General features: G+C 47.8%; 1 protein-coding gene across 9 annotated transcripts in view; it reads right to left on the bottom strand.

Moving 5' to 3' along the window:
- ALPK1 (alpha kinase 1) overlaps positions 1-12,591 on the bottom strand; it is a 59,954-nt gene that overhangs the window by 18,676 nt on the left and 28,687 nt on the right. For 8 of the 9 annotated variants that reach the window (XR_008466814.1, XM_054204133.1, XM_054204130.1 and 5 more), the window contains 4 exons: positions 11,610-11,764; positions 2,292-2,490; positions 717-776; positions 405-491 (listed from right to left, as the gene is read on the bottom strand). Coding sequence is in view for 8 of the 9 variants with exons in the window: in XM_054204133.1 (XP_054060108.1) it covers positions 405-491; positions 717-776; positions 2,292-2,490; positions 11,610-11,764 (501 nt within the window). In the remaining variant the exon portion in view is untranslated. Of the gene's footprint in view, positions 1-404; positions 492-716; positions 777-2,291; positions 3,086-11,609; positions 11,765-12,591 lie in introns of those variants that run through there. The other variant, XM_054204134.1, reaches the window with a different exon arrangement.

Genomic DNA, 12,591 nt, shown 5'->3' on the forward strand with positions numbered 1-12,591 from the left:
TGAATCCAGAAGCCCATCGTGCCGAAAATGATGGGGTTTCTTGTCTTGAGAGAGGAAATTGCTGTGATGTTCCTCTGATAAACTACCGTGTGCCTTTGGGAACGGTGAATCTGGGAGAAGTGCTAGCAAACATGGAGTAGCACAGGATAAAAGGAGCAACGTTTCAGCACGCTCCTCAGCTTCTGGTAGGATTAATAACAACAATGTAAATTTCTAAAATGCGTTTTGCTTGGTACATGGCTCTAGGTCCTTGCTGCAAAGAGATGGATGCACAACTCATCTCCTGTGGCTGCGTTACAGGCATCAGGCTTCTCCACTAGCTAAACCTCTGACATGTGCCAACCAACAAAAAAACAAACGGCAGGGGAAAACCTTGAGCAGATGTTTATAGATAAAAGCCCCACCAAGCTTTTGCAGAATCTGTCCTCTGATTTGCAAGCAGACTGACTGAACGAGAATCCTGTCGCTTTCCTTAGCGTATCGCCAGGTACCTGCAGAGAGAGTGGAAAAACTCAGCAGAGAACTATGGGAAGTTCAAAACAAAGTTGCAGTTTCCACATTTTAGCAAAGAACGGTGAAGAAAAGAGAAACGTGATGTAAGGAGTCATTACTGAGGTCAGACTGGCTCGATTTGAAGCTTGCGTGGCTATCGGAATTAGTATCAAAAATCCCACCAAAATAGCAATTATGAAATTGGAAAAGAAATATCTATGTACCTGTTGCTCCGTTGTTGTTAATGAGGTTGCTTAGGATATATTCAGCTTTTAAAAGTTTACCTGAGTAAAAATAAATAAGTAAAAAAAAAAGGATAGAAAATGAATATAAAAATGCATCACGTGGCATGAAATGAACAAAAACATTCATCAGTGACAGCCCCTGCAGATCGTACTCTTCTTCCCAGCACTGTCGTCGTGTCCACACTTAGACTAAGCTTTCCCATTAAGCCCGCGCTGCAGATGCCACCTCACGCTCAGGAATCTCTTTGAGAGGGACTATCTCCCTCACACAACAAATATTGCAAAAAACGCCCGTGAGGCAACTGTTTCTAGCCAGGCACTTGCTTCAGAAAATCTCCTCGAGAAGCTGTATGATATTGAAACTCGATACACCCCGATATCACCTGCACGTAGATTTGTTGCCGTCGACAGTCTTAAGCGTACGTGTGCTAAATTCTATAATAGGCGGTTGCAAAGTAAGATGAAATTACCTATTATACCTGGTTTAGCCAAAGGCTATGCCACCTCCCTGTCGCTCTCTACCTAGCTTTTAAAAACCATCTTAAGCACAGAAAATATACCCCAAAAATACAGAGAAAGGGTGCGGCACGCAACACAAAGTGGGGACTCTGCCTTTCAGCCCCCTGTCATACGGCTCAGAGGTTTTGTCGCGCGGCCGGAGTCACCCGTGGTAGGTTGATGGGCTGCAGGAGACGCCTTAAGGTCTAATTCGATCAGCTTTATGCATGTCAAACCTTGCTTTTTGTCTCAATTGTCTGGCTGAATTCACAAAGGCTGCTCCGGCCAGTGAAGCGGAGTAAGTGTCGGCTGGACTATCACTCCCATCGACTGGAGTGCGCCAGCACCCAGGTACCATGGCATGAGAAGCCCACAGCCACGAATAAAAATGGCTGCGCAGGGAACTTACAGTTCTCTTTTCTGCAAATAAAATACTCCTCAGTTGGGTTTTTCAGAGGAGGTTTGTCTGGCTTTGTTTTCTTCTCCCCGGTGGGAGTGGGAAGTATCCCCAGGGCCAGTGGGAAGATAACATTAAAAATAGTTCAGGTGTTGCCTTTGTTATAGGAATGATGGAATTTTATTTTTTTTTTAAATCAATTTATCCTCGAGGGGTTGTAAGCTGCATTGTTTGCATAATCAAGTGGTCCCACCGAAGTAAAAAAAAAAAAAAAAAAAAAAAAAAGGCAGCTGGGACAGTGCAGAGAAAATGCTGGGATTCTAATTTACTTTTTAAAGGCCCTTGGTCAGAAGTATAGCAATTCAGATATCCCTGTTTGAAACCAGCAGGGAAGATTTGTTAAGGAACAAAAGCTCCAATTAGTATTTTCCACACCCTTTCACAATTTTCTCTCCTGCTTTGGCTCTGAAACCCTTTATACCAGCCCCTTTGTGCTAGTGAGAGGAGCTGGGAGGGCTCAAGAGGGCTGGGAGTGGGCTGCGCCGTTTGAAAACGTGGCACGGGGGCCGTAAGCATGTCATCCCCAGCAAGGGACAAAGTATCTTCTTCAAAGTCAAGTAGTTCCTAATTGGGCTTGAGCTGAGAAAAGCGACAGGTACCTGTGTTGACGGAGAGGCGAGCCTGCCGGATGAGCACCTGAGGACCGATCGGCGTGGTGGGCTGGAGCTTGTGCAAGCCCTTGGCGATCTGAAGAAGTTTGCTGGAGGCATCAATCCAATAGAGGAACCGGTCGATCAGGAAGACAATAGCAGCCGCTGTTACGCAGTCCTTGACCATGACGGAGGCTTTCAAATAAACCTGAAAAGAACACCAGCGCCGTGGAGAGACTCACCGCGCAAAGGCTCAGTGAAACGTCTACAGAAAATACTCACCTTTAGTAACCCTCTGCCCAACGGTGCTGCCGACGTACCATTTTAGAACAGATGGGATACTCCTAGTTATTTGCTGCAAGGTGGCTACACAGCTCTGCAGCAGGTGAAACACTGAACATGACGAGAAGCAAGTATTCCCTAGCAATTAAAAGGCTGTCTCAAAATTTCTACTCACCTTATAATCTTTACTAGCCATTTACATGATGGAGAAAGTCTTTGTGACGGTGATCAGAAAGGATTTATCATAACCTATGCCTGTTCCTGATCATATTTTCATTTTTAAGATAGGGAGGTTCCAGCTGTTTATTTTGTTTGACCTGCAGGTATCACTCCTGATTTTTTGGGGGGGGTCTTTCTAATTGTTCTTTAGTATTCGCAACCGCATAATTTGGTGGATTTCTGCAACCGCGGTGAGGCTGTGTGCCTCCTCACGGCTGTCCTTCCTGGCCTCCTGGCCTCTTAACAGCACGCTATCCCAGGAGCTCCGGCTGGTTCCCCGTGTTGGTGTGATGGTTCAACCACTGTGGGAATCCAAGAGAGTTCATACAGATTTAGTAGCTATTAAAGATGACCCGCAGGGGAAAAACATCAGATTCCTGGCCTGTTTGTTTGTTTGTGGTATACAAAGGAGGGGATGGTTTGAGCTCCATCCGGGACAATGGCTGGAGTGAGCATTTCCAGTCTTTACAGACTCGTGTCCCCTTTTTAAACTAATTGTTATTAGTTCTAGTAATCCGTTGGGCTGCCTACAGAGAACCCGGCTTCCTGCTGCCCAGCCTGGCTCAAATACCTGGGAGCTGGCGATGGTCGAGTACTGCTTTGCGGCGTGGTCAACCACAGCAGGAAAGAAAAAACAAAAAAAAATGCCCTAAACCATAGAAAGCTGCCTCATAAAAAGGACGCGTTTCTCATCTCATTCACGTCAGTGGGACGCACTACTCATAGACAGAGTAAAAGCAACATGGGGGAGGGAGGATCAGGCCCCACAGCATCACCAAGAGCATAAGAGACTGCCGAGAAAACTTTGTCCAAATCCTCACTAAAACATCAAGTTTGGCAGCTATCTCCCATTTTCGTCTTAGCATCGGCCTCCTTGTGTAAACGCACAGGCAGGGCCAGAGAGGCAGCAACGTCCACGAGCCGCTTTAGACTCCGCTCAGGCTCCTTGGACTCCTCCCCACCCTCATTTCGATCCTCTTTGCTTTTAGCTCAGAGCCCCACAACCCGACAGCAAGACCTCGCTCTTGATTTTGAGCGGCACGACCACCGTCTGAGGCGTGCAGGAGAAAACCCACGTCAAACCAGTCGGAGAAGAGCCCGCGACGTACGGCCCAAAGCACCAATCTGTTGCAAGTATTTCCTAGCTCGTTTGCAGTTCGGCCAGGCGGATTCCTACAAATTTCCCTTTTTTTTTCTTTTCTTTTTTTTCTTTTTTTTTTCCCCTGACCCCGAGTTGGATTTTTCTAAGAGGATGGCACTTGAAAAGGATTCCTGGAGCCCAGCACGCACAACTCCGCTTGTGCTGGCCAACAATGGAGGAATCCCCCTCTCCAAGCACCTGTAAACTGACACTGCAAACCAGCCATTTGAAATGCTCATCAACAGGCCATATATTTAAGCACAGAGCATCGCCTAATCTATTTTTTTTTTTTTTTCCTCCCCTTCTTCCTTTAATAGATCGGAGCACAAAAGCCTGAGAGAGGGTGACCCACCAAACAAAAGGGCCTTTGAGTTCCTCGGAAAAGTAGACTTGGAGGAGGATGGAAGGAATCCAAGTGGCCCTATTATTTCCACTTGCACTAATTAGACATTTTTCTGTCAGCTATTGAGCACTGCTGAGAGGCCAAACTCACTGAATTCATTTCTAAAGTGTTTACAGAAGTTTGCATCTGTTTGTGTCTCTTCAGGAGGAAAATAAGCACTTCAATAGCATTGTGGAAAATCTAAACGAAGCATCCTATTCTGAAGGGCTTGGCAGTCTTGCAGCTGCATAATTTAACTCTCCGCTCAATGCCGAAACCTCTTGTGTCCCTCTCCAAACCCAAATGGACACAAAACGTAGAAAAGTCAAGCCAGGGAGAGAAACTCCGCTATTTTTTTTTTTTTTTTTTTTTTAGAAGGCAGGGCTGCATGCTGTGTGGCACACAGAAAACATGGTTCGATGTCAATCTTTGCAATTACGTGTGTCCCCCCCTCCCCGTTCCGAGCAGTACACCAAGAAATTAATACCCGCTCCTTTCATGCCCTGCCAACTCGTGTGGCTGGAAAATTCCTCAGCACCCAGGGCTCACGCACCGGCCTGCTGGGCGCGCACCCAAACCCTGCGCAAAAACCTTCCCCACGCCACTCTGAAATGCAAAAGCCGACGGGGGGGGGGGGGGGGGGGGGGGGGAGGGGGGGGGCGGGTAAGGCTCCCCTGTCACCCAGGCCTGACCTGGGGAAACCCTACAGACTCCCAAGATGTCACAGCCTACCCCAAGGCAATCAGAAACTCCTCGCCGCAGGCGGACACTTCGTTCCGCATAGCGGGCTACTGCCCTAAACAGATTTACTCACTTTCTTTATCGCTCTAAAGCCGATCTAGACGCATCTACAGAGAAAGAGAGAGAGAAAAAGAGCGAGGTACGCGCGCACTTTGTTTTCGCATCTGCGTCCATGATGTGAAATGCATACGTCTAATTGAGTTTATGACACAAAGGGAACCTCACGGCTGGGAAGTGGAATCAGGTGGTGAGAGAATTAAATTTGCACCAGATTTCTATACACAGACCATTGGGGAAAATGCAAAACAGCCTTTGGTGAAGGGTGGGTTCCCCCCCACACACACACACTTAATGGGGATGAGTGGGAGGGTGTGCTGTTTGCATGGTTTCCTGCATTAGAGGGTTGGCTCCTCCTCGCGCCGGGGCTGAAGTTTGGGTCCCAGCTTTGGGTTCAAAGCCACGACGCCCTCCTTTGCATTGACAATGGGGGCCGCTCCCAAGAGAGGGGAGAAGCTCAGAACCGGGGCCATCTGGCACTGGGACCGGCAGGAAAGCGTCAAAGGGAAATTATTGGTGCATAGTAAATGAGGACGAGGAGGAGGGGAAGAAAATAGGGGAAAATCTTTATGTGGCAGCTGATGTAAGAGGAATTACAAGCCCAAATAAATGAAATATTGATTTAATCCACTCTCTCTGCCCTCTTTATAAAGCGAAGATCCTGGAGGCAATCACCCCCCCCCCGGCCTCAAGGCTCAGGAGGGGCGGCAAGGTTAGAAAGCAGGAGCAGGAATCAGTTCATTTTCAGAGCGTCCCCGCAGTTTTGCCGACGCTCTGCATTTCTGCCTTTTCACTTGTATCCATTTGTCTCAGACTGTTTCAGTCTTCAGCATCATTTGCAACTGCAGCTGAGGTTTAAAATCTTTTTAAAAAAAAAAAAAAAAAACAACACAAAACACCACCAGAAAAACAAGAGCAGTCAATAACGGATTCGTAATTCTGTGCACAAGGCAGGGGTTTCGGTGGCATTCACTTCCAGGTGCTTTCGTTCTCTCCCAAGAGCTGCTCCTAGTTAGCACTTCACTGAACCCTAACAAATTGCCCGGTTTTCTTTCCCTCTAGGTTCGTCCCCTGTCAGATTAAACACAGAGTCAAAACACCCACGGATTTGGCTGAAGCCTTTCACCCTCTTACCCCACGCGCCGTTAGCAAAGCCTGTCTTTCCAAGAGACCAAAGCTGCTGTCACCGCACGGGACTTCTCTATCAATCTCTGCCTTTCAGCTGGCAATCAGAGCCCGCTCCGCAAATAACGAGGAATTAAGCCTCCTACCACCTCTGTGATGGGCAGGAGAAAGCACATCCACGAGGTGCAGATGGATCCGCCTGAAACACGGGACAGCCAAGTCACCCAGTAAATAGCTGCAGACTGAGGAATAAGAAGCTCCTGGACCGTTTCCTCTCTGCTCAGAGCAGCGGAGAACCCCATTTGATGGCTTGGAGCTTCTGGAGCTGTTAATTAGCTCAAGTCATTCTTCCTGAAGGCAACAGAGAGTTGGGTGTTTATTCAACGGGAGCAGCATTAGGTCCATTACGAGCAGCTCAAACCACCACAGAACGGGCCAGTTTACAACCGACCACATCTTGCTTCCCCAGCTGAGAAAGCCCTACAGTGAGAGCAACTCCCGCTTTTCTCAAGAACACTCCTTTTTTGCGGTTTGACTTGCCACTGATATATTTTTTCTGCTACTGGGATGTTCCACGTGCTGCTCTCGGCTTCCACCCCTAAGTTGAGGACCATTGCAGAGTTCCTGGGGGCCTTGTGTATCCGACAAGGCAGTGGGAGTCTGGGGGTCCGCAGTTATCTACAGGAGTACCCGTTCTTAATTATTACCTAGGATCGGTGCAACAGTCATTCTGCGGCCCTGATTTGTCCTGCTGTGCTCAAGCTCTAGACTATTTATAAACTATTGTGGCCGTTCCCTGCGGTATATTAAAATACTATGTTGAAGGGGATGTTTTAATCCTTAAAACCAGCTAAATGCCAGCGACAGAATTCCCGCGAGGGGGCGGCATGAAGACCATTACGATGCGCTAAAAATCCAAGAGTCTCTTTCCTAAATCTGTGTCCTCAAAACAGGGTGCCACAGATTCCCTCTCGGGCTGAATTCAGCCCACAGCCACTCTCCGTTTCACTGGGATCACCCAAGAAGAACTCTTAATGAGGCAGGTAGCAAAAGGTCAGCCCGAACAACCAAGATCCCAGGGCTACGATTTAGGGCTTTAATTCTCCTGTTACCACACCAACAGTTAGAAGGAGGAGAAAACTAAATCCTCAGCCCCCTCGTTAGTTCTTTTTCAAAGGCTCCCAGCTCTTAAGTGCCACACACGCACCTAAGGGTAGTTAGGGCACGTCCCTCATTCCCTCAGAACGGTTTCCCTAATGGCAATCCATCAGGACATAATTAACCAAGACCCAGGCAAGGGCTACAGGGCCTTATTTTCTACTCTTTTCAATATTCCCATTAACTCCCATGAAATTCTGCGCCAGCAGGGCCAGGATTCGCACTTCCCCACCCGCGGCAGGGACTACAGGGTCAGCCTGCACACATAGACAGGGACCCGCAGGAGCCCTGCTCTTGGGGGCTTTTCCTTTTGTATTCGCACTGTACCTATCCCAGCAGATCCTGGTCCGCGGCTGAATGCCTGAGCCTGGATGCAGGAACTATTGATACGTACAATAAAAACGAAGCGAAGCCCCAGGTCATTACAACGGGCTTGCAAACAGGCTCTGATAATGAAAAAAAAAAATAAAATTAAAATATTAACGTGGCGCAAATCATCACACCAGAGAACTACTTGTGCGCATAGAGCTGTCCTCTGACGAAACCCACAATAGGGTTTGTGGGATCAAAGCCTACTGTACATGGGCATGTTGCCCTCTAACGGCTGGTCACCGGAGCGTAAGGCGATTTCCATCCCTTGGGAAAGCCAAGATGCGCAGGAAGGGTAACCCCTGGCAGCCTCCCTTTTGGATCTGCAGCCCCCGTCCGAACCCCACAGCGCGTGTGGTATGTAGAGAGAAAAAGTAATCCCTCCTGATTTATACTTGTCAGCAAGGATGCTGTTACGATTCTGATTTTGCTTTGATTTGTTAAAAACAAAACATCCCAGTGCTTCCCAGTTTTCACTCGAGATACAGATGTTGGTTATCACCCTTCATGCCCTAGTGCAGATTCCCAGCGAAGGGGCATTCCGGTTGAGATGGGGGCTGCAGGATGGGCTCGGTTTGCCAGCCGATGGAGAAGCTCTCTTAAAACCTGCTAGAAGAACATGGAAAACAGTACACAGAGCTTGTTGAATTGGGGTATTGTATTGGTTGGTGAATCCCGGCAGGGAAAAGGAAAAACAATAATAATGATGAAAACAAACTAAAAAAACCCCACCTTCTGTAAGATGCAAAGATTTCGTAAAACCAGAAGCGCTGGTTTGGCTCAAGGATTGCAGTAAATCTGTTGCCTTAAAATCCCTAGGGAGGTTGATCTTGTGGAGAGAGGGGAGGGGAAAAAAAAAGAAAAGTTTGCACACATTGCCAAAATCTGCCCTGAGCCCTGCTCCGCAGTGGCACGGCTCCCATTGAACTGAGGCGGCGGCGAGAGAATGCCAAGGAAAGCCTGGCTTGCTGCTCCCCCCTGCTCCCCCAAGCTGGTTTTGCCATGCCTTCCTACTGCTTCAGCCAGCGGCCAGAAGTAATGAGCATCCCGGAGCAAAGGCGAAGAAGAGCACTTAAGAAAGCTGCAGGTGCAGGTGGCTTTGCCTTCTTGATGCGTCAAACTCGCACGCAGCCGCCAGCAACGGGTATCCCACTTTTCAAAGTGCAACATTGAGGCAAACCCTTGAAGCCAAAGCTTAATCCGCTTACTCGCCGCGCTGCTCTCATGGAGCTTTTCAGCCTACTCGCAGAGTAAAACATCCTCGTGGTGAGCCCCGGTAGCCAGCTCTGCCTCTTCGTAACACCACCAGCGTGTTATGATAATGACGTGCCTTTCATTCACGGATCTCAAAGCACTTTTTAAATGTAATGAATTACGGTTTATGAGCTTATTCTAAGCATGGCAAATTAAAATAAACAGAGATGAAAAATTTTAAAGGTTTTTCTGAACAATAAATCGACAAAGACTTCTTTTTTTTTTTTCTTCCAGGGAATTAAATTATCCTTCTGTCCCTCATGCCAAAAAAAAAAAAAAAAAAAAGTTGCTCAGACTTTTATCTTTCCTCATCACACTGTAATCACTTCTCTTCAGCCTCATTTCCCCCCCCCAGCTTTTTATTCAAAGAACTGAAGCAGCCTTTGCTCTGCCTTGAAATTTTGTTTAAAAAAAAAAAAAAAAAGGGTGGGGGAAGGAATGGATGAAGGAGAAAAAAAAAAATCCCTTTTCCTGACTAATACTAATAATACAGGTCAAAATGTCAGTCTATCTACAATTAAATGGAAAACAAAAAAGGTTTTCCCTTTTTCCCATGGTACAATGGCACTGGAATATAAATTACCGATGAAGATGAAATAATACTTCAAAGCACATGGGGAAAGGCAGCACAACGTTTACAAAGTATTTTCAACCGCAGGATGAAACACTGAAGACAACAGCAACCAATGGACTTCAGGGGGTGTCGGTGAATAGTCTAAAACTAGCATGCGGTAGGATTTTAGGTCCCTATAGTCTATGACCCCATGATATGCTTTGTTTAACAAGGGCAGCTGCAGTTATCAACAGATGTTTCAGCAATAAATAATTGGTATCATCTCAGAAAAGATCCATCTACCTGGGGAGAGGGCATAATGCTGCAAACACTGCTCCACTATTACAGCCACATTAATCTCCCATCTAGCCAGGTCTCTCAGGGAGTTTACTGCAGGTGTTTATCCCGGGAGAGAGCGGACAAACGCTCCAAAGTTAGAGCGCTGCACGGGGATTGTAAAGGAGGTCAACCTCCGCCATAAATTTCTGTCTAAGGCCACACACACCAAAGAGAAAAAGAAAATAAATACCCAAGAAGCAGCCGCTCCCCGCCTCTCCCCCGCCCCAAAGCAAATTCAGGATCCCCGCAACGTGGGATGCCGGGGCTGACACCTCCCGGCCCTGCAGTTGGCTCTTCTGAGCTTCTCGTTGCTTGGTGCTATATAAAATAGTCGTTATTCCCAAACAAAACTCGCTGGCTTTACTTGGGTAGGGCTCTCCGGGAAGCAGGTGAAATCTCCCGGCCACCTTGGAGTTAACAGCAGTTCTGCAGCCGGGATTTCAGCAGGGCTAGACCTCCCTGCCCCGAACCCCGGATTTTCAGGACCGACTGTCCCTTGCCATGAGGAATGGGACTGTGTTGGCTTCAGACATGCATGACTGTAAGCAAAAAAAAAACAAAAACAAAAACAAACCAAACCCAAGCCTCACAAACCTCATTTTACTTCATGCCTGTCCTGCCAAAAGCAGACTTGCTAGCCTAGATGTTACATTTGCCATTAAAAAGTAAGTCCCCTATTTTCTAAAGTCCTGTCTGGCACACCTCGGAGAAAATCAGAAAAGCAAGAAGCAATCCACGTTTCCTGCCGCTTTCTGATCTTTGAGCTCAAACACGTCACTTTATAGGATGGGATCTTCAAGCACCCTTTGGATCCTGCAGCTCCTTACACACCCAAGTATCCTTTACTCACAGGAGAAGTTACATTAAATTCTTGCCTTTCCTGCCCAGGTTTTGTCCAGTTTTGGTCCTCAAAGGGATCTTATTAAGTAACTGTCTCGGAAAGAGAAAAGGGGGTGATGAATTGTGCAAGCCCTACTAAAGTGAGTAATATCATTGCCTCCTAGGAGTGCTGAATTAAACAAGGCACAGCATGGTTTTCAAATTCATGTTTTTTTTAAAAAAATCTTACGTTAACATTTGGAATTTCAGTTTTATTACAGTGCCAGTTCTTCAGGGAGGAGATAAACATTGCCTCAGTGGAAGCAGAGCCAGAACTGCCCTGTGAAACCAGAGGAACAGCCAAAAAAAAGCCTAAATTAGCGTGGGCTGTGTATGAAAGTGAGCAGAAACAGCCAGCAGAGCAGAAGGCTAACGCCGAGGCAGAGCTCCCACTGATCCACAACTGTGGCTTGGCTGCACTGGCAAGCAAAGGGCAGGACTTTCCTTCCCTTGGAGAGATGCAGTGGTGACGTGGAGATGAGCTGTCTCACAAGGAGGAGGAAACCGTGATTCCCACATGCTGCTTCACAGCAATTTTAATGAAAAAAAAAACAAAAAATGGAAGCTATATATGGTTTCCGGGTCCCTCTCTTGTCTGAGGACAAGGTAAAAATCACATCTCTACGTTGGCCCTTTGGCCTTTGTGAGCAGCCTCATCCCATCGCAGACTTGCTCACCTCTGCTTGCCAAGCGGTTCCTCACCCGCTGCTGCCACCGTGCAGAAAAACAAGCCCCTGAACCCACATGTGATACCACCGACCAAGGCTCTATGTACCCTCAAGCACCGCAGCGGGACATTTTACACAACAGGTGTGTGGAACTTCATACCAGCAAATCGGGGAGCCTTACGCTGATCATATCTTGCAGGTTTGTTTTGTCTTCCGGGCCGAGGTCTTGTTTGTATTGCCACTTCTCCGGCACAAAGGGCCACTTCATTTCCTTTGCCTCCTCCAGAAGGGTCCTCAAGTCCTCAGGAAGCAAAGCTGAAAAGGTCAAAGAGCAGGTAAAGATACGGCAGTGGGTTTCAGCCGCAACACTTACGACAGAGCACTGAGCCTGCAAAAAGCATACCTCCCCTCCCTCTCAGACCTTCTCCCAGTTGATACCAGCTCTTAACTCTTGCCACCAGCCTTCATGGGGAATGAAGGTGAGCTCGCCTGTCATCTGTCACCCTTGGCTGCTCTGCCCTCCAGGTAAATGGGAGCCATCAGCCATTAAAAAGGCTTTTAGTAGGAAGTCACACCGGCTGGTGGCTGGCTGGGCGTGAAGAGCTACTCCGAGAGAGACAGGAGGAAACCTGTTCCCCGTGTGAGGAGAGGGCTCCTGGCAGAGCAAAGGGGGCCAACAGCACAGAAGACCTGTCCCCCTTGCTCAGAGCTCGCCGGTGACAGTGGCAGCGCCAGCTTGAAAAGCCCCATCCAGACTGGGAGATAAACCCAGCCCATATGAAGCAATTAGACAAAGATCTAAAGGGATGTAATGAATAACAAGCGTGTGCTCTTGAGAATATTTGACTGATAACTCAGTAACGTTGTTGGCCTGAGTTACTCAACCTGCTCTCAAAGCAGTAGCCGTGGGCTACAGGATACGCTTTTTCCCTCAGCTCACTGCTATATCAAGACAAACGGTTTAAGCCATGTGCCCGAGAGCCGCTATGAACACGGCCGTGCTCACGGATGCGTGGCAGATAACAGCCGAAGCCTTGCTACGAGAGTCCCTGATTGAAGCCGATGCATCTTATCCGAAGCCAGCGTAGCCAAGTAATTCACACTAGCTGAGGAGCTGGCCTGAGATCCTGCACTTCTCTCGC

This window comes from Rissa tridactyla, chromosome 5, assembly GCF_028500815.1.
Source record: "Rissa tridactyla isolate bRisTri1 chromosome 5, bRisTri1.patW.cur.20221130, whole genome shotgun sequence".
Lineage (NCBI taxonomy): Eukaryota > Metazoa > Chordata > Aves > Charadriiformes > Laridae > Rissa > Rissa tridactyla.